Source organism: Ictalurus punctatus, chromosome 8, assembly GCF_001660625.3.
Source record: "Ictalurus punctatus breed USDA103 chromosome 8, Coco_2.0, whole genome shotgun sequence".
In the NCBI taxonomy this organism is placed as follows: domain Eukaryota; kingdom Metazoa; phylum Chordata; class Actinopteri; order Siluriformes; family Ictaluridae; genus Ictalurus; species Ictalurus punctatus.
Genome location: NC_030423.2, coordinates 19637014 through 19659899, shown reverse-complemented (window position 1 = coordinate 19659899; position 22886 = coordinate 19637014). Strand labels below are relative to the sequence as shown.

At 36.7% G+C, this 22886-nt stretch overlaps 1 protein-coding gene across 2 annotated transcripts; it reads left to right on the top strand.

The window, feature by feature from the left end:
* The first annotated feature begins 493 nt into the window (after nucleotides 1-493).
* On the top strand, nucleotides 494-21123 carry wt1a (WT1 transcription factor a). Of its 2 annotated transcripts, none has more exons than XM_017473324.3 (9): nucleotides 494-1279; nucleotides 5874-5996; nucleotides 7084-7186; nucleotides 10130-10213; nucleotides 14180-14279; nucleotides 15968-16112; nucleotides 18173-18262; nucleotides 18887-18970; nucleotides 19572-21123. In XM_017473324.3, exons 1-9 carry the CDS (start codon nucleotides 883-885, stop codon nucleotides 19691-19693), a joined length of 1248 nt encoding a protein of 415 aa, XP_017328813.1. In that variant the 5' UTR covers nucleotides 494-882; the 3' UTR covers nucleotides 19694-21123. The 2 variants fall into 2 exon arrangements, with proteins under 2 accessions (XP_017328813.1, XP_017328812.1); XM_017473323.3 differs by having other exon boundaries at nucleotides 495-1279; nucleotides 18887-18979.
* The last annotated feature ends 1763 nt before the right edge of the window (nucleotides 21124-22886 follow it).

Sequence of the window (22886 nt, the reverse complement as noted above, 5' to 3'; positions counted from 1 at the left end):
AAGCTTTCCGACAATGAGAAAAGACCGTCGTTAAAAAGGCTACCAGATTATATTTTCTATTTTTCTACGAGCAACAAGAATGTTTCTTCTTTACTTATACATTTTGAAAATGCCATAGTCATGCATGCATTTGAGAAAGTGACATTAAATCCAGATGAAAAATAAATTAGACATCAGTATTACAAAGACCCGAAATTTAGGTTTCTTCAAGACGTTTCATTTTGAAGTGAAGCTACAAAAATGGAAAGCGAGCGTGGGATACACTTAAAGAAAATAAAACCAAAACAAAGTCACAGAATTGTTATCCATCTACTTGACTATCATAAACACACACTCAGGCTTATTGAGGGTCCCTGTGTGATGTGGAGTGCGCAGGGAAGAGTGTCCTATACGCTGAAGAAAATGAATGAAGTGCGCCTCTCATCCGTCCCGAGCTCTGGCTCCTCCTCCTGCCTCCTCCATTTGCCTCTATTTGAGCCTTCTTGGCTCCAAAGAAAACAGACACACAAGTAAAGGAGCTACACCTCTCCTCCTCCAGCTTAACCTCCTCCTTCCTCGTTCTAGCTTCCTCTCTCTTTCTTCACTCCATTCAGAGAACTCGGCCTCTTAGAAACCATCCCACTGAGTCTTCTCTTTCCCTGTGCTTCATACTTCACTCTTCATCCATCAGTATCTTGTTCTGCTATTTTACTTGAGAAGAAATCTCATGCTCATGGAGGCAGTGTTCATGCTGACGTTCATGTCTCTTAGTTTCAAATCTCAGCTATGAAATTTCACTGGACTTGATTTTTTTACTCAAAGTTCGCCTCGGATTCTGAATTCAGACTCATTCCTTGTCTTTCCATTTTGGAGCTGTTCTCCGAGGCGTGTGAGCCAGCCGCCATGGGCTCAGACGTACGCGACCTCAACACCCTCCTGTCTCCAGTTCCGGCCCTGCCAGCGGGGAATGGGAACTGCCCTCTGCCTGTTAGCAGTGCCCCTCAGTGGGCACCCGTGCTGGATTTCCATACTGGTGCCCCCTACAGTTCACTGGGCTCACACTCCTTCATCAAGCAAGAACCCACCTGGGGTTCCACAGACCCCCATGAGGACCCACACTGTGGCCTCAGCGCCTTCACCGTCCACTTCTCAGGACAGTTCACAGGTACTGGGGCATGCAGGTACGGTGCATTCGGAGCACCCGCTCCGAACCAGACTCCCACCAGCCAAAGTCGGATGTTCAGTAATGGCCCGTATCTGTCCAACTGCATGGACAGCCAGACTGGATCCAGGAACCAAGGTAAGGAAATAGCTTACTGTCACTCACACACACACTGCTTGTGTGTCAGAGCTCAAACCTGACATGGTTTACCTTTTGTGACTCTCTTAAACAATTTCCTAATATAATAATGCGCTTCTTTAATAACAGATACACACTTTGCAACACTGACAGTCATAGAAGTCTGGATTGAAGATTTTACAAAGAATAAACTCTTTTGGTTGAAAATAATGGCCATCCATATATTAAAAAAAACTAAACAACAACAACAGCAAAATAGTCAAATTTGAGACAACTGAGGAAAACAGGCTACACAGGAACTGTAAGTTCCAAAGTCAGGTTAGGTCATTCATATTTAGCAATATGAAAGTATATATGTGCAAGTCCTTGGGCTTAATTTGGAAATGACCATAAAATACAGGCCAAAAAACCCCCAAAACCCTAATTAAAATCAACACACAGTGTCAGGAATACACTGGTTTCAGAAAAAGTTCTCTCAATGTGTTATATTTTATTGGTGTTGATGTTTTAGTGTCACAAACTTCATCCAGAAACCATATAGCACATACATCAGTATCAGTTCACTGAATGTGTTACTGTGTTGTCTTGATTTATACAAAAAATAGAAAAAAAAGAAGAAGAACGTTTAGGGAAAGCCCTTCATCAGGGATCAATATGACATCCATGAACAACAGTAAAGCAAATACATTCAGAAAGTTTGTTCTTCTTGTAGTCAAGTAGTGCTTGTGTGAGATTCCATCATGTTGAGAAACTATATTCTAAAAATGTACATAATTAATAAAATCCACTAAAGTGTAATGAGTTAAAACATCAGACAGAGTAAAATCATAGCTTAATTCCCTGTTGTATTACTAAACACTTACACAGTGCACAATTTCTGTCTCAGAGAATCTTAGCATGAAACGTGTCATGTTTATATTAATAATCATGCATAAGCATTTCGTTTAACTATTCTCTATGAGTGATGTGACTACATCATAAATAATATAATAATGACTCAGGAATGACTTAAATCTACTGTCTTGAACATAATAATAGCTTTTAAAATATTTGTAGGTATTACATTTTTATTAATTGGCTAGTTCTAAACTGAATGCTATTTTGATATATTAGTTATCTTTAATAGACATAGCTTCTTAAATTTCAGTTAAAATATAATGTTTTAAAACAGACCTTTCATTTATAAATTGTGTTGAAAAAGTGTTATATATTAAAAGGAGATTTGACATGTTTATTCTACACTGATGACGCACAAATGGGAAAGAAAAAAAAAACCCAAAACCAAACCAACATTTGGTTGTTTTTTTGCTGACCGTCTGAACACGTCTTGCGTTGGAGTTGTTTTTTTTCTTCTAGTATATCTCACTCATATACAAGCATCACTAAACGTGCACTTTCGACAATTTCCAAACCTATTTACTGACATTTTTCTCAAATGCAGATGTTAGTTTAGTCACTGCTCCTATTGAAACAAAGTGTTTGTGACTGAAGCCATGTTCCAATAATGTATCCTCTTAAACAACAAGAGGACTTTTCAGTTAGTATCTTGATCCCAAAGGTAATCTAGGCCTGTTCTACATTATTATACATGCAAGAGAGCATGGTGGATGTTAACTTCTTATTGTATTATTCAGTACACCTGTCTAGAAGAAGCTTGTTTTCTTCACTCATTTATTCAAGTTTTTCCTTTAATTTGTCACCAATCTGTAGATATGTATTAGATACCTACCCGTCCAGTATGCTGTACCCCCTAAAAATATGCATCATATAAATCTCAGTTAAAAAATAAACAAAGCTAAATCATTTGAAATATTAGTTTATTACCTGTAAAATATTTTATCCATTTTAATTATTCGGGTTTGACCATGCATTTCACCATGCAATTTTTTTTTTTTTTTTTTTTTTTTTAAATACGCATTTGGATACTTTATGAAATGAAATTTAAACCTTGACCAAAATTGTGTCATGTTGAGTAGATGATGATGCACACAAGGTGATTAATATTTATCTTTATTAAAAAACATTAGATGTGTTGCTTTTGGTCATGGGGAGTGTTGATAAAATTTCGGGAGTGCAGTAAGAAAACAGCCATTTCCTCCGAAAATGATGGATTTTATTGTGCAAAAGTGCTTTGTAATATTTGAACAAGCAGTATTAGGGGAAAAAAATGTAATTACACATCATGCATCATCTGTAACCAACATACTTTCAGTTTGTTTATTCATTTATTCAGACTTAACATATGTAAACATATGGAATTTGGGGAAAAAGTCTGTTCTGAAGATCTGAAGTTCTCATATAGCAGTTTAAAAAAAAAAAGATTTTCATATTTTAACTAATTTAGTTAACAAAACATAATCAGTTTAGAGGGTTAATTAATTATTTTTTTTAATAAAGAAAAACACATTATATAACAATACTATATAATATAAATAACTATTAAAATTACACTTTTAATTGACCCAATGTCAAACACTATTGTTAAGTAAAATATGACATTTAAAGTATATACATTTTTAAGCCAGTTATTTTCAATTTTATTTATGTAAATAATCTATAACTCTCATGTACTATACAAAACACATGTTGGTTAAAGTGCTTCTAAATACTAAAATAATAATAAAATGTATAATATGTATAATAAAATGATACATTACAGTGATCACTATACTATAATTCATTATGTTTATAGCAACCATTTTATCAAATAAAGTAATATACCTCAGGATGTAGCTGCACATCTGGAATCATTTCACCCTAAAAAAACGTTTGATCTGATTCACCTTGTCTCACACAATAGTCATGACAAAATAATAACACTACTGATGTACTTGACTTTATTTATTGATTACTTAAGAACTATTGAATTATATAGATATGCTCATATGCATAAAACCCAAACCTCTATTTTATTTCCCATACATTACACAATCATAATCTATTCAATAAACACAAAACAGGTAAATAAGGATAAAGCATAAGGTGACGGTTTTATGTTTTCTACCATTAAGGGATTGTGAAGTCACAGTGAGTTATGGAGTGCATAAAATGCCGGCAATACAGTGTGTGGTTTAGGATTTCCAAACCGCTCACATGTTAACCTTCGATAACATTTTTCGTGAATATTATAGTAACAGGTTTGGTAAAATGTTGCATACTTAACTATGTGTGTATAGTGTGAATAGATAAATTACTTGTTAAAGGAATAACTTGGATAAAAATGTAAATTACAAATTTACATCTACAATCTTATCCTTACCTCAAATATAGTGAAGATGTGTTTAGTCTTTATTTACTTTTACTTTTCCTGTTTTTGGGGTTGGCTGACACTGACGTGCATTACTTGTTATTCACATTAACTTCGTAGCTTCAGTGCAAAACTTAAAAAGCAGATTCTAGACACCAACCATTTCTTGTCTGATGAACAAATTTTCAGTGTATTTTCATAGTTTTTTTTTTTTGGTTTACAGAAAAAAATTTAGAACACATCATTTTTTGCTGAACCTTTCCTTTAATAGAATATACTAGTACCAAAATGTCTGTACTAAAATGTATTGTATTAATCACCCACAGAGACGGTCTATTTGTAATCAAATCTTAATAAATCAATTATTAAACACAGCAACACTTTTATTGTATTTCTTCAGTATTTGAACGCACTACACTGAAGAACAGTAGGCATACACTGTTGCGACAGGTAGTTTCGGACAGGTAAATATAGGAACATTGGTAAAGCTCCTGTCTTTGGTGTAACCCCCTCCCCACACACACATGTTAATGGGCAGCCCAGAATCTGACTCTCACACACACCATGGCTCAGGGTGCTCCTCCCAGTCTCCAGGGCCATCAGCGAGCCCGGTGGGGTGGAAGAGGAATGGTCCTCTTTAATGAGTTTCTCTGTCGTTCCGAGGTGAAAGTGGTTGTATGTAATTAATGAAGGCAGCATTGGGATGTAGTGATTTACGAGGCCGAGGATGACCCGGTGTCACCCGAGGCATGATTCATACCCTAAACCCAGTGTCTGCTCTCAACTGTATCATCCTGCCCGGTGTTTGTTTGCACTCAAGGCTCGATGTTCCCCCTCCAACCCTGAGTCAGGAGGGGCCAAGGGTCATTAGGGTATGAGAGGGTCATTACCTAACCATTAGCTACAGAGCAGGTCCTTTTATGCAGCACATTGAGCAAAACTAAAATGAAAAATATACTCAAAAATTATTTATCAGCCAAGATTATTTTAAAAGGTTTTAGTGTATGTATATTTTCTTTTGGAGCTACAAGACAAATGTAGTTAACAAGCATACAATGTTAATCTCGCCCAAAACAATTTTTGTCAACTGTTAATATCTTCATATACATGTTTGAAATAATTGTTAAGCTACGCAATACCATGTTAACTTAGCAACTAAATTATATGGTAAAATAGCATTGATAATCCATATTTACAATTTGAGGCCAATGTGGAATTAAATTATGATTCACAAAATTTTCACTTCCTGTGTGTTGTTGAATTTTAACCTAATCTCTTTAGGTTAAAACTTTTTTAAAGCTACTTCTCAACTGTTTCAATGTGTGTACGTAAATCGTCTTTCTCCAGGTTACGGTGCAGTTTCCTTCGATGGAGCCACGAACTACGGACACACGCCGTCGCACCACTCCTCACAGTTCCCCAACCACCCCTTCAAGCACGAAGACACCATCCCACAGCAAAGCAACATGGGTAAAAATCAGCACCAATTACAAAGTCTCTTATGAGTTTCGATTAATCTGTACGAAATTCTGTGCTCCGGCACGTACTTGCCGAGCGCCTGAGTGTTTTTCCTTCGCTCAGAAGTCAAAGGGCAAACTCTGTCCAAATCAATCCAACGTCAAGTTGCACTCAGACTCTTCCACTGACAGTAAATCAGTGTGCTTTTCTCTAGTAGTCTCGTGCACATAACATTGTGTTAAAGCGTAGATAAACACCATAAGAAACACCTTATCGGGCCATAATTCCAGTGGAGACCACCAAGCTGATGGCTAGTCAGAACAGCAACGTGAAAGCCCTTTTGTCAAGTTTAGAACCACCATGGGACCCATTTGCCTTTTGGGACCTGGCCGAGAAAGGGCACCGATTCCTCATTTACACTTGCGAGCAAGAGGTCGGCCTGCTTTACGGCTTCAAAGAGAGCGAGGCTGCTGTTTTCATAAGTGCAGAGTGTACTCGGCTGCATCTCCCCAAATCCTCCCCGAGCTCAGATTCCCTCTCTGAGACCAACTTCACCACACACACACACACACACACACACACACACACACACACACACACACACACACACACACACACACACACACACACACACACACACACACACACACACACACACACACACTTTCTCTCTCTCTCTCTCTCTCTCTCTCACACACATGCTTGCTCATGCACTTCATTAGAACGGCAAAGTTATGATACTTGAAGCATGCAGCCGAGAGCTTTTTTTTTTTCCACATGAGACTTAAGACATACAAAGTGTCCACATAGGGATTGTTCTTGTTAGTTACAAAAGACTTGACTTTCTAAATTAAGCATCGAGAGCTGAGTGAGGGAGCAGCCTGGAAATCTGACAATGTTTTAAGATGTTAAGATGAAAATCCCCAAAGCGAATTGTACTATTGGCTGAACCGTGTTATTTGTTGGGAAGTTGTTCCAAAGGCTTGATTTCAAGCACATTATTTTTGAGCTCAATAAATGTCTGTGTGCATATGGGAAGACACTGAAAGTTATGATTACTATTTCCCATTTTTAACAGCTCTGCATCTTGTGTTATAAGGTGAGCAGCAGTATCCTGTTCCTCCACCTGTTTACGGCTGTCACACGCCATCAGAGAGTTGTACAGGAAGCCAAGCTCTGCTCCTGAGAAATCCTTACAACAGGTACGATCATGAAAACCTAAATAAATAATAAAAAAAGAACTTCTCCTGCCTGTTTATGCTGTCTTTAGTCTTGGTTAGTAAATGTTTAGCAGTGTCTAGAGTGTAGTTACTTTTACAAAGTAACCATTTGTAATATTGAAAACAATAACAATAAAAAATATATTACAGCCACTGATTTGGATTAAAATGGGAATTGCATCATAGAAGTTCCTGGACCAAGCAGTTTCAGCTGGTCACAACCAAAGTAGTACTTTTCTACACACAACCTAGTGTCATAACCGTACACCTCCGAAGAGCTATCTAGAAGCTTCTGAGAAAACTAGGCGATATATCCTGAGCACACCATTAACGGCGAGGAAATTTACAGGCCTGTGTCAAGGGCCTTGTTTACATTATACAAGTGCTATCCTTTAGGCTTTTCCATTTACCGTTCAAACTTCTTAAAACTTAATATAAATATAAAATGTTTTCAAATCCAGCAAGCATGAAAACACTGCCCGATGTATGATATTATATGATTTATTACACTTGTTATGCAACCAGTGAAGACGGGAAATTGAAATTCACCTCCAGTCATCTGTAAATAGTACAGGATGTAAAACAAACAGGTAGCAATCAGCGGCTTTCTTTCAACCCCAGAAGGTCAGGTTAACACCGAGCATGCCCACTGCAGAGAGGAAGGAGGAAGTAATGTAAAAAGGAGCAATTAAAGGTTTATTTTGGAAAGGAATGCTATGTACAGATTTATATCATGGCCTGAAAAATACTTGTTACTGTTTGGCTGGTGGGTGTTGACTATTTATTATATTATATTATATTGTATTATATTATGTAGCTCAAATATTTAATCATTGTTTTGTAACCATGTTGGAATGTAACCATGACAACAAGCATAAATAATCGTGTAAATAAAGGCTAGGTCTGTATTTATGCATTTCTATCACATTCCCTATCATGCTGCCAAACATAAATAAGGCTTGGATTTATGCAGAAAGTTGTTATTTATAGTTTTTTATTTATAAGCAAAACATGTACAACCCCTTAATTATTTTGGCGTAAGTGAAATGTACAAAGTACAAAGTGCCAATATTATAAAATAAGATTCTTATTTTGAGGAGAAAACACAACTCTGCTTTATATTCTTTGTCTTTCTCACATGAATTATTTTCTGATTTTGGAACGTTGTGTTAGATAGCACATGAATTATACTTGCCTTCCATTTTGTTTCACAGTTTGCACTTGTGTGTACTAAAGGCCTTGCTTCGTCTGTATGGATGAGATGATGATAAGACAATGACTTGATCATTTAATACAGAAATTACAAACCCCGATCTACTTTCCTACACAATTCAGTTCTCATCCTAGTCCACTCGATTAAGCCGGATCCACCTTAAGGTTGGAATTAAATTCTGTAGAAAGATCACTTTCCAGAAAAATGGTTAGTGTTTACTGAGTTAGTAGATATTACAGTACATGCCGTTCCATTTAAAACACTTAATATATGTCGATGAAATTGACCTATATGAGAATGTCAGCTCTTGTTCAAACACCGTTCTGAAAATAAACATTTCGAACATTTAAATGACAACATGTGAGATTTTGATTGATGGCACTTTACTACATCAAGGCTGGGTTTCTGTCCTACAGGCAGCAGCTCAAGCTCACCAGAGGTCAAGTGCTGAATAGTAGAATGTACCAGGCCAAGATAAACTGTCCTTTCCACCACTGGCTTCCACTTTTTAACCAGTCCTGAATTCCTTCCCTCTGATAACCGTTCTCTGAGGAGTTCCCTCCACAGCCTGAGACGGCTGTGCGCTTGCTACCAGTCAAAAAAACGAGCTGTGGAATTCCTGAAATACTTCTGCGACGTTGTTTTGCAGCTCGGAGGGAACATAACGATTCAAAACAGCAGAATCAGGTCGATAGGCGAGCTTCCATTCTCTAGCTTCGTCTTCCAGTTCCCGCTCGGCATGTTGTAATAAACAGACTCCTCTCTGCTGGAGTTAAGGGGGAACTGGGAATCCTCAAATCAAAATGCTATGCAGCTTTTTTTTTTTTCCTAATCGAATGCCTGGTACCAACAGCTCTGTATTTACACAGCCTGAGCTCGGAGCTGCTGTTTTTAGTCGTTTCAAGGTGGTTGGATTAAAAACATGTCGAGTTATCAAAACCAGAGCCAAAGATGGGTCATTGTTGGTGTGTAAAGCATGAGGAAATCACAGAAAGTATAAACCACACAAAAATGAACTCCTGCCCCTCCCTACTGCAGGGATTTCTGCAAAAAAAGAAGGAGATAAGGGACACCAAGAGTATTGCAATTAGGCCTTGTGTGTTGTTATAAATGCAGTGGTTTGTATTAAAACATTATCCATTAAAACTACACTTGTATCCACAAGTCATGACATATTGCTAACATTATAAATGCTTAAGCAGTGCAGGCTGCATTCCAATAATGACGCCAAAGCTGCAGTTGTGTAGTTACACTGTACCAGGTACCAGTACACACCGGTGTACACTTCCAATGCCATGATGTCAGGGGAGCTGAAGATAAATCCAGACTATGTGTCTGATTAAGCACCTGGCAGAGTAACTAATGCTCCTCCAGTCAACCTCTCAATAACTTATGGCAGCTTCTTGTTCAGAGAAATGGTCTCATTTGATTAATTGATTATCCTGCTGGTCTGGGCAACCCCCTTCTGTGTGTATGTGTGTGTGTGTGTGTGTGTGTGTGTGTGTCTGAGAGATTCATTTGCTGTTACCCAGGATGCCCCTTTTCAAAACCATTTTTCATTCGCCAAAGTCTAGGTGTTTTTGACATACAGTGTACTCCGTACAGTGTTCTCCGTTGACTGTAGAAACAGTAAAATAAAACAAAACAAAGCAAAAAATAATTTGATCAAACACATTTACTTAAGTGTTGACTTGTGCTTGTCTAAACCCCAGCAGTGACAATTTATACCAAATGGCATCCCAGTTGGAGTGCATGGCTTGGAACCCTGTCAACCCGCTGGCTTCCAGCATCAAGAGGTACGTGAAACTGACCTGATATCACAGGAGGAAATCATCCACATGGGGATTAGTGCATATTTTTCTATGAGTTCACTTGGGAACAAAAAAGCGTGGTTGGGGTGTGCCACTAAACCACATATCTGATCATTCACTCACATTGCCGACATGTCGAGCTGAAAAAATGTTGAGCTGTAAATCAGTATCTGGTAAAGTGACTTATTGTAAAGAAAAAAACACAAAAGCAAACAAACAAACACAGAAACATTTTCATACCTTCTTTAACTTCAGAAATGTTTTGGCAATATAACAATAGCAGAATAATGAAGAACACAAAGGCCTCCATCAACTATGCAACCAAAGTTTATTTTATAGAAATGTAATATGTAAGGAATAAAACATAAGAGGGCATGGTGTTATGGGAAAATAATCAATGACATGGTGGGAAATTGATTATTCTCCTATAACAGTTTGTCCCAAAGTATTTTATTCCTCTTATACCACAGCAATTTTCCAACAATTACATCATACATTTATAATAACATTAAATGTTGTGAAATGTCAGTGAAACAAGTTAGCTCCTATTATTTATTACATTATATCAGCCATAAACAGTTGTTCCCTCAACAGACATGATTTTTTCTCTCTTGAAGTTAAATTAAAAAATTTGACAAAACTAAAAAGACTATGATTTTCCTATCTTGAAAAACCTTAAAATTACAGCTTTAGCCCTGAAGTTAAGTGCTGACACTGGAGACTCATTCCAAAAATGTTAAATGTAATATGTAAGGAATATAACATATATGTTAAATAAACATCTCACAGAAGACATCACAATATCAACAATTGCACATTTTAAAATCTCAATATTTAGAGCATCCAACATACAAGTCTCTTACATCCTGGTTACATCCTGGTCAAGTTCAAGTCCCAAACTGGTAAAGTGACAATTGGAATAGTATATAATTTTATATAATAAAAAAAAAGACCTTGCATCTGCCTGCCTCATTCTTTCATGCCAAAACCAGTGCTCTTGGTTTGTGTGCGTGTGTATATGTGTTCACTCTATTTTGTCTGGACAGAGAGTGATATCCGGCCATATATTTCCCCGTGGCACCATAGCCTTGAGCCGGCTGAGAGCCGGCCCATAGGGAGGAAGGGAGCACACTGGGGGAGTAGTGGAAGTGCATCGCTGCACAATGGGACAGCCTATCCTCCTCTGGGATGCAGCTGAGTATCCACAGCCCCCATCCTTCCAGGAGTAAAAAAAAAAAAAAAAAAAAAAAAAAGCAGACACCCTAGCATGTCCCTAGGGGATGGATACTCAAGTGCTGTTGGTGCTGCTCTATCCAAATATGATCTCAGCCTATATCCATCCATCCGGTTGATCTCTTCATCCCTAGAAAAGCTTCACCTAGACATAGACATACAGGCAGAGCGCTCTGCTTGCGGCCGGAGCCGTTGAACGAATGAACTGTGAGAAGATTTATCACAGGATGCCGTTTTGCACTGTCCTTCAGTCTGGCTGGCTTTGCATACGGACAGACAAAGAGAGCTTTATAGTTACCGTTTCACCCTTACTTAGTCAGGATATGGACATTTTTTAATAGCTTTGGCTTGTGCAGAAAGAAAAGTAAAAAAAAATTAGTTCCTTTTCAGAAAGTGATTGCTCTGTATCTACTGATATGTTATCTCAAGATAGTGATAGTAAATGCTTGCTTCCGGCTGTAAGACAAATCACAGGTTTATATTAATATGCTTATGCGTTATCATTTCTATAATAACAACTTATACACGGAATTGTATGTCAGGTTCCACATAAACGGGATATAAAACATTTATAATTGTTGATACAATGAAGTTTTCTCTAAGGAGATGCTTAACATTTATTGAAGGAGTCTCCAGTACAGCGCTTTGGAACAGTCAGAGGTAAAGCTGTAACTTACCAGGACAGAGAATTTTATGTTTTACTGCTTTATGTAACATTTATTTAATGGTAACATTTGTACCATTTTTATAGGCGAGGAATGGTGAGGAAAGACTGTTTCTAGCTGCTATAACATAAGTGATAATAGAAACTAACTTTGTTTCACAGACGCTCCATGGCATTAAATGCTACTATGAATGAAAAAAAGTGTCACGCTTTGATATAAATCTTGTTAGTGTTGGCAAATTGCTGTAGTATAAGAGGAATAAACAGCATCCTCTATAACAGGAAGCCCCTGTTATAGAAATGTTTTATTCTTTGTATATTTAGGAGATCAGAGAAAGAAAAAAAATTTAAACTGTTATAGCTGAAAAAAAAAGAGAAGAAAATAGCAATTATGTCAAAATACTATGGAATATGAAAGCTACTATATATATGGTGTACAAAGGTGGACTAAAATGTATTCACTGCTTGATTTTGACTTTTGTTCTTGTGTTTTAAATTGCATACTTACTCTAGTTTATTCTAGAGTACACATAACTGTCCACTGTGTTCACACTGAGAAAAAATATGAACAATATGGTACAATAAATACAGCTGGATGATTAAATGTAGTTGCCAAGCAGATAGAGTGTGAAAAATGAACACTTTCAACAGAAATCTGTCCCATCATGCACCACAAAGTGCAGATACTGAACATGGCTACCAGTACATATACATGCAAAGTATAAAGTAATCTGTTTAAAAGTAATTTTATGTGCTAATCTACATTAGTAGAGAGTAAATACTTTAAAGTATTTGGTCATGCTATGCAGTCAGAGACTGTGCAGCTTATAAATAGTGAGATGGGAAATGTCTGGGGTGAAACAGAGGAAACTTGTGCAAATCCCGGGTCAGAGAAAAGGCCAGTGTACTTTGGTTCAGGTATAAATTCAGGAGAGAGCAAGAGGCCCTTGGTTCACCATTCGTCTGTCTAACCAGCCCTACCTCGGATTGTTGAGGTGAATATATTGCACATTGGAGCAAAGAGCAATTTGCCCTGATGTCAAGATAAGTTATAGAGATGAGCCTCAGTGTTTTATAGCCAGTCTTGCCCTATATATGTCATCTAAACCCCACACAGTAAAGCACAACGAGCAGTAAGAACGCATGTTATTCACACAAGGGAAAAAAAGATGAGGTGTGTAAAAAAGCTTTTCAGCAGGTGACATGTTGGTGTTTCACTTTTCAGCACATTCTTTTCATGCTGTAAATCCACAACATGTATCAGCTGCTGATAAAACGCTGGAGGCCAGATTGCGTTCAAGTGTACTGACCAGAACATAATAGAAAAAAAAAATTATGATCATAGGCATCATTCAATGATTAGACAGCGGAAAATTCCATAATAACAAATTTTGTTTTATTTATTTAAAGTAAGCAAGTAAGTAAATTTTATTTATAGAGCACATTTAAAATCATGTCTGTTGACGAAAGTGCTGTACAAAGTGCTATATACTGTATAAACAATTATTTCTATAAATTCATGTAAAATGACTTGATGATGTAGTTTAGAACACAGTATGACTTATTGCAATCCATAAACATGAGCAATACTTCACTAAACCCTGTAATGTTATAGTGGCAGCCATCTTAAACAAATGGAATATATATTTATATTTCTTTTCCTTATCCCAGTTTGGCATCATTATGCTCCTAAACTCCGCCTCCCAAAGTGTGAAGTCAGAATTGTGCTTAAAGCTGAAAGTCAAACTTGTGAATACAGACTATACAGACAGCTATTTTTTTTTTCCAAAATAATTTCTTTAAAAATGAATTAATATATGAAGACTTGGACATTTTTGTGAAGAAGATTTTAGGAGAGATCAACTTCTGTTACTTGTCAGGCACAAAGCATGCGTCGGCTAACTGATTACATTTTGGTTAAAATAGTGTATATGAATTTTTTTTTGCCAAACTATTTCTTAATAAACTTGAGAGAAATGTTAAATCAGTAGTGCAGGTTTTAAGAATTGAGAATTTCTAATGAGGAAAGTATTATGTCTCTCCTTCTTACACAGTCATACAGCAGGTTATGAGAATGACCCGAGCACGCCCATGGTGTACAGCTGCAGCACCCAGTACCGAATACACACCCATGGGGTCTTCAGAGGAATTCAGGTCAGTACACACACATACACACTCCAGAGTACAAATAATGCACAATGCATTATTGATCATACTATTACAGACCCAGACAACTAATGATGTAACTGTTTACAGAGCAATGTCATTAAATCAAATATAATTTACATGTATGTATACATTACATCCATATAATTATATGAATATAATGTAAACACATTACTAAAAAATGTGCAGATATAAAAAAAAATGCTTGCCACATTTTCCTAATGTGTAATGTGGCAATGTACAGTATTAACTAGCATTATTCTAAGGATTATTAGTTAATTAAAATAGTTAGTTATGTTAGCTGCTGTGTGTTTTCTGACCTGAAGTGGCACTCTGCTATAAACTGAGATGGCAAGACATTCACATTTCAGTCATTTCAGTCCAATATCATTCAGAGCGAACTGGAATACTTTGGGTTTTCCCACATTTGCTAATACAAGGCCAAGGTCAGGGCAAGACACAAACACACACACAGACACACAAACATACAACAAGCACACACTTGTGCTTGTGCACATTCTGTATTCACACTCGGCCTCTGAAACTCCACATGCACACTCTACACAGACGTAACCACACCGCAAAAGAACATGCTTAAAAAGGCGACGAGTGATAAAGCAGACCCGAATGAACGAGTAAGTGAAATGAACAGCAAATAAATAACAATAAAGCCAGGGAGAATGGCTCTGATGCAATGAGAAGGCTGTGTGAGAGGAAGCAGGAACCTGCCAGAACATTTGTGACACTTAAAAGGCATTTTTAGATGAGAGAAGAGAACAGGAATTTTTTTAAAAAAAAGCTCCATTAGAAACAAAGCTACAGTTTCCATTTGCAACCACATGCTAATAAATCATTAGGTCTTAATTAATGTCTGTCGGTCTTAAAGCAGTGCTAGCAGAGATTCTCCAGAGCGGAGGTAGTTCCTCATTGAGAAGATTGTTTAAAAAAAATCTCCCTGAGTGTTTTAGAAAGCATTAAGCAATGCAGCTTAAGTTTAAGTATGCTATTTTCTGTAGTAGATATGTTGTGAGAATTAATCACACACCATCATGCACTCTAAGCAATAATAATAATAATAATAATAATAATAATAATAATGAATCTTAATGAGTACTGAATATAGAACAGGTTGTATAAGCTTGTACTTGACTGACCTTACTATACACACTATAAAAAAAATAGCACTCTAGCACAATAGTCATTTTGGTAACCGTGGCATAGACCGGTGTGTTATCATTCCCATGGGGTCAATAGATGAGTCTGGCAGCACAGCCATAAAACACTTTAGTAATTTACTTATCAGTAGCGTTTACCACACATTCATTACCACATCAGCGTATAGAAAAATGCCATTATGCTAAGCGCTAGCTAATTAAGAGCAGATGGGCCCTAACGGTGGGCAAATGAGGGGTGGGGGAGAGTGGCCATGGGATAAGGTCGGCCTAACATCCGTGACTAACAGCTCCCATTTGGCGGTGGGCATGGATGAATCCCAGTGATCATTTCACAGCTAATTTTGCAATAATGAGCTCTTGGTCTGCAATATTTTTGGTTCTATAGCTAGCCTGAGTCCTGAAGGGCAGCAAGACTTTACCACTTTAACAACAGCCATGAGCTTTAGAATAAACCATGAAAATGTTCTTTTCTGTTGATCATGGTTAAATATTTTGCTGTAGGATGTCCGAAGGGTCCCCGGCATTGCTCCAGCCATCGTACGCTCAGAGACGAACGAGAAGCGGCCGTTCATGTGCGCATATCCGGGATGCAACAAGCGCTACTTCAAACTCTCTCACCTACAGATGCACAGTCGCAAACACACAGGTACCGAGAGCTTCAGAAAGAGACGTGTGTGGTTCTCCAGATCAGAGGTTCTCAAAGTTTTTACAGTCAGGGACCACATTATTTGAAAAATCTTTTTACAAACATGATACTGAAAAGTTAGGCACATTATTTTAATGGGTACAATAACGCATTTATATTTATTGGAGTTTTTCCATTTCTGAAGTTTCTACCCATTTTCATTTAAATTATCATTAGATTTTGGTTGACGTCATTATTAATGGTAGGTGGTGATTTACACCACAAAAACTAAAAAATCCCAGACCCCCAGGGATCACCAGACCCCACTTTGAGAAACATGGCTCTAGGCAACACTCATGATCACAGAAAGTACATTCCGTGTATCTCCAATATAGATAGAGACTTTCCTGTACTGCATAATTTTGTGTTTTCCCTGCACATAAACACCAGATCAGGCTTTGGTTCTATTCCAACTCCCAGTCTGAGTCAGATAATCAAGACCAATGTAATGCTGATTAACCACAGATTCAGAAAGAGAGCCAAACGTTCGGACTTGCTGTGTGCTTTTTAGATTATTTAACCACCACACAACATACTGATGCTTTTTACACCCGAAAACTGAAAAAATAATTCCCATTAGTCACAGTTCCAGTAAGAATGGTACCAACAAGAGCAACACCACACACATAGACAACACCACACAATTAGATACCTTCAAATAGTTAAATTGTTTTGTTGGTGCTGTTTGTGTTGTCATAACACAATTTTACTTGTGAATCTGACAAACAATTAGGAATATAAACTAGACAAAAAAGGCACTGTGATTTTATGTCTCACATGCAGCATAAATAAATCAATATGCATTTATTTGATTATTTCTGATTCTATGAGATGCTGATTTAACAGCCATTTTGGTCAGTTAATAACATGCCTACATTGTTTTTGTCTTTTAAAAAAAAACAGAAATAAGTCAAAATTAAAATCTTTACTGTGAAATATTTTTCGTTTGTTAATTCTGTCAATGATCCTTTTTCCACAATTTTTTCTGACTGTAGTATGTTGTTGAATTCTCTATTCTGATTGGATTGATTCAGATGTTGATTCATTTTCTGTAATAGCAGCTCTGACAGTTAGTTTTCCAGATAGTTTTCTTTTCTATAGTAAAAACTTACACAGAGACTAGAATGGTGGATGCTACATATAAACAGTTTTTTCTTCTTCAAAGAGGATGAAATCATTGATATGGTTACACAATATTAAATGTAAGTACACTATATGGCCAAAAGTTTGCGGACACCTGACAATCACACCCATGTTTGCTTGTTGAACATCCCATTGCAGATTTAGTCCTTCCTTTGCTGTTATAAGAACAAGAGCATTAGTGAGGTCAGGCATCGATGTTGGGTGAGGAGGCCTTGGGTGCAGTCAGCGTTTCAGTTCATCCCAAATGTGTTCAGTGGGGTTGAGGTTAGGGCTGCCTTGCAGGACACTCGAATTCTTCTACTCCAACCTTGGCAGACCATGTCTTCATGGAGCTCACTTTGTGCACAGGGGCACTGTGATGCTGGAACAGGTTTGGGCCTCTTAGTTCCAGTGAAGGGAAATTGTAATGCTACAGCATACAAAGACAACTGTGTGCTTCCAACTTTGTAGCAACACTTTGGGACCACGTGTGTGTTGAGGGCGTGATGTTCAATTGTAGGGTATAAAAGGTTAAAAGACATGATTCTTAAATAAATGTCAATAATTGTTAGAGTTGTCAAATTGCTTTGGTATACAAGGAATAAAATACTTTGGGAAGTGCTGTTTATGGTAAAGTAATCAATTTTGGGGTGGTAACACTCTGCTTTGTGTTGGGCTACATTATACCAAATCACAGATGATTATTTTAATATCACAGGACACCCTAAGTATTTTATTCTTTACAGGAAACCAGCCAATCAAACAAAGTCACTGTGACCATTTCAGTTGTTGGAATAGATGAAGTTGGTGATAAATAAAGTACTATTGGTTGCTGTTAAGACTGCTTCTTGTTTTTAAAAGTGAATTGAAAAAGCACTTCGACTGTGATTGTGTTGCAGGTGAAAAGCCATACCAGTGTGACTTCACAGACTGTGGTCGGAGATTTTCTCGCTCAGACCAGCTGAAGAGACATCAGAGGAGACACACAGGTTTGCTTCATGCATCTTCATCTGTCCTGTCCTCTGTTTCCCTTTTCTTCTGCCTTTCAGTTTGCTCTTTACACCAGAGAAAAGATACCAGTCAGCACAATCCTTATGGTTCAAGCTACAGATTAAGAATCTGTGATAAGCAGCTTATATTTTATTTTCAAAATGACTCATTCTTTATGGCACTTGTGTATATTATCTGTAAGCCATTAATGCTAATACAAATGACCCTTTGCTTGCAGAAGAACACTGATGGCACATAATACAGTCTAACATGATGATATAACACAGTCGGTTGTCAGCGTGAATGTTTAGAAATGTGTCATAACGTGTGAGAAAATCTGTGAGAAAGTGTCAGAGCTGAAGATGGCGACGTTTTCCTGATTCACTGCCTGTTGCAGATGGATTGCTACTAGCAGGACACGCTCTCACATCATCCATCCAGTGTTAGAGAGATGTAGTGCTTCACTTCTAGTCCTCTTGCTCTTAGAAGGGATTCCCTCCTGGCCTCTACTGTAGCCTATACTCTTTCTCTCTTTGTGTGTTTGTGTGTGTATGTGCGTGTGCATGTGTGTGTGTGTGTGTGTGTGTGTGTGTGTGTCTGTATATGTGTGTGTATGCATGTAGGTGTTAAACCTTTCCAGTGTGAGACATGTCAGAGAAAGTTCTCACGGTCAGACCATCTTAAGACCCACACCCGGACTCATACAGGTAAAACAAGTGCGTAAAACTTTTATTTTTTCACATCTTTATCCACTCTTTTCAATTGTTATCTAAGAGGTCATAAGTTAGTAAAATCCTTCATTTTTAAATAAATGATTTAATGTTTTTATTTATTTATTTATTTATTTATTTTGGGAAATCTTGACCTCCTTAAAGTCACCCTTAACTTCATAAAATCTGTTTGGAAAGTGCAGAAAAGTGTGATGTTTCAAGTTAATCCTGAACACTCAAAAGACAAGTGTTATTGCATCATAAAATACAAGATCCAATCAAGTTCCAGTATACAAATACAAGCCATGGAACATCGATTTCTCAGGGAAGAGGTGGATACTCTTTATGTAAGGTTGAGTTTTCATTTAGCGTATTCACTGAAATTGGATTTTTATTACACGGATAAAATGAGTGGCAATTTTTTTGTTGTCTAATTACATTTTTTGTAGAACTGCTGTGCCAAGCGATTCATAATTTGAAATTATGATTTCGAAAAAGTTTGAGGGTGACTTTAAGATTTTAATTAGCAAATTCATCTTCCTTGAGCTCTGATCTAAGCTCCTACTCTGATCTAAAATGCTGTTCTCTCTTACCACAGGTGAGAAGCCTTTTAACTGCAGGTGGCCAAACTGCCAGAAGAAGTTTGCCCGATCTGATGAGTTAGTCCGGCACCACAACATGCACCAGAGGAACCTGACCAAACTTCAGCTGGCCATCTAAAGACCCTGCTGTCATGAAAGCTGCATCTGCTGTCAGATATATTCCAGTCCTGCAGGTCTTGGCTCTGCATGTGTGGCTCTAAAACAGCTCATGAAGGCCCTGGTATTTAGTTGATGAATTAAAAAATATGATAAACTGCAGTGTTTGCAGCCTGCAACTTCTCTATGACTGGAGATTGAACTTTGCGTTGTTCTAGGATTTACTTCATCTGCCCAAAGTGCGATATTCAAAAGAACCTTGTGAACTTGTGTATTTGACACATGATAAGATTTCCATTTAGATGATTCAGGTCTCGAGAACACTGTTGCTAGGTGACAGTTAAATATAGCAGGCGAGCATAATGCCAGCTAATGACTCAAGCTATGATTTAGTTAGTTGGCATGTAGCCGTTAGGTCTTTGCGAAAGGTTGAAAATGCACAGTGAGAGCAGAACCAAGATAAAAATGACTGGAATGTAAACATTTTCCTCAGAAATTTTTTGTAATTTATTATAAAAAGGCTCACTAAAATTACACTGTGATTACACTCAGTGTTTGCAGCAAACAGAACTTCCATGGATTCCACCATGCTGAGAAATGTCAACGGGGTGGACAAATCATAAATCTCATTATCAAATAAAATGTCTCATTTTAATTGTGCAAAAAATGAACTGACTATGCTAAAAATGCTAGATAACATTATGTAATAACAAATTAGTTAGCTAGTTAGTTGTATTTCATCTGTGAAGGCTAATTTACCTGACTAGTAAAAGCTGATGTGTGTAGTTCAGCAGGTGGTGGAATTCAGAACAAGTAGTTAAAGCACGGAGGTACCTTGAACAGCCATGATGCTAAATTTGTTTAAATACACATAACAAATATGACGTTTTGTTTTGAAAAAAAAAAAAATCAGTATTGAGAGGTTATTTTTTCTCTGCCTGTTGAACAAAATAAGAAAAAAAAAAGAATAGAAAACTAATAGCCAGTACATGAAATTGGCTTGGCTAGTGTTTTGTCCACCCCTTACATACCGTAGGAATGGGCTGTTCATGTGAACACACAGTCTTGTTTAAATGCTGAATTATTAATAAGACCAGTTGTATGATAATCATGTTGATTTGGACAGTGGAAGTTAGTCTTAGAAGGGCACTTAGACCCAACAGCGCAACTCCAAGGACATTTCAGTACCAGCACTGAAAGCCCTTTTACCACAGAGGACATAACCATGCCCTTGCTAGTGCTGTCGAGATGTATAATAATATGTGCACGTTATATTTACTATACTAGCTCCTAGGAATTTTTAGACTAATTTATTACATTCTCTTGTAAATTAAGATCTCTTTTAATAAACTGAGCATTCATTTCCTCCCACATATTCAGAAGCCCACTTCATTATGTCACAATTCCAACGTTTGTATTCATGGACCAATCATAAAGGTATAACCCCTGAAACTTTTGTCTGTCTGCTCTGTAAATAGTGTCTCTCTGTAACCATCAGGAGTTAAATTATGAGTAGGTCACACTGGCTATGTGACTATGGTTTGTGGTCAAGTTGTAAATTTTACTGTCGCTCCACAGCTGGAACATGAAATAAATAGCTTCATTTTGTGGAAAATGTGACTCACATTAGCAAAGACAGGAAATGTGAAAACTACTCGGATGGAATGGTTCTGTTCCTTAAACTGTTTTATCTGTATCAAATGAATATATGCAGTATGTTATTGATAACCTTTTTTATAATTAAAGTGTTGATGGCAGTAAAAATGTCTGTGTGTGTGTGTGTGTGTGTGTGTGTGTGTGTGTGTGTGTGTGTGTGTGTGCTTGCTGTGGGATTTCCTCAACCAAAAATAAGAATCCTGCTACTTTTCAATAATTTACATCGCTAAAGGTTGGCTAAGGTTAGGAGTCACACTGAATTATCATTCGTTCTGAAACTAAGAATAAAAAAATCCAAGAAAAATCCCAAACATTAAAAGTGTTCATTAAAGCAGACTAAGACTACATGGGTGTCTTTGGATCTCAAGGCATTTAAAATGCTTAGTAATGCGTTTGTGGTGCAAGCACTTAACCTGAATATAAAACATAAATACAGTACATATAATATTCTTAAAAAAACTATTATTCATATTTAAATTTAATGTAATGAAATTAAGTTAATTTCTTGTCTAATGTGGAATGTGTTTGAAGTATGAGTGGAACATGTAGACAATCATGTTAGCCACCAAGTATTGTGTTTAGTAGTAGTAGTAGTAGTAGTAGTAGTAGTAATAGTAGTAGTAGTAGTAGTAATAGTAGTAGTAGTAGTAGTAGTAGTAGTAGTAGTAGTAGTATATAACTACTGAAATGAAATATTCATAGAATCTGACTAAAATGTTCTTTAGTAGGAAAGTTAATTTATTATTATTATTTTTAAAAAAAAGTGTATTGTAATGATGGAGCTAATTAAGAAAGTAGCCAATACCATGTGGGGATAGAAACACACATAGTACAACAAAGTGGGAAAATTTTTATTATTTTAATAAAAATTATTAATGCTGTTTAAACAAAAATGTAGAAATAAATTATTTCATATGTTTACAGGTATTATGAGATCTACATACATTTGCATGCAATGAATATATTTCAAAACATTTATTGATACGGCCAGTAGTTGTCTTTCTCTTTACATTGAGTATCTACAATTCAGCATATCATAAAGCTCCTTATAATCTTTCAATAACAAGACTCTTTTTTTCAGGTTTATATATATATATATATATATATATATATATATATATATATATATATATATATATATATATATAGTTTAAATTTTTTATTTTTTTTTAAAATACGCACTCTGTCCTCCAGCTTGAATTTTTCTATTTGCCCCCTTAGCTATGACCATTATTGGTTAAAAAAAATGTTCAGCTTTTGAAAACAGCACCATTTTCCATGACTTGTGGCCACATGATTTGCCACATGATTATTTGTAAATTCATCTCTGATTGAGGAAGATTATCACACTAGTTTGGGTTACTATGACAATACAGCGGCATAATGAACGTAATTCCGATACATGAAAAAAACTGAGAAGGTGTTTCTGCCTGAAACTGTCTATATTGTTTTTTATTTTATTTCCCAAACATCCATATAAAGAAATTTAAAAAGTCTTGAACACTAGAAATTAAACTCGGGCATTTATTTTGATGTGAATCAAACAATCATTAAACATT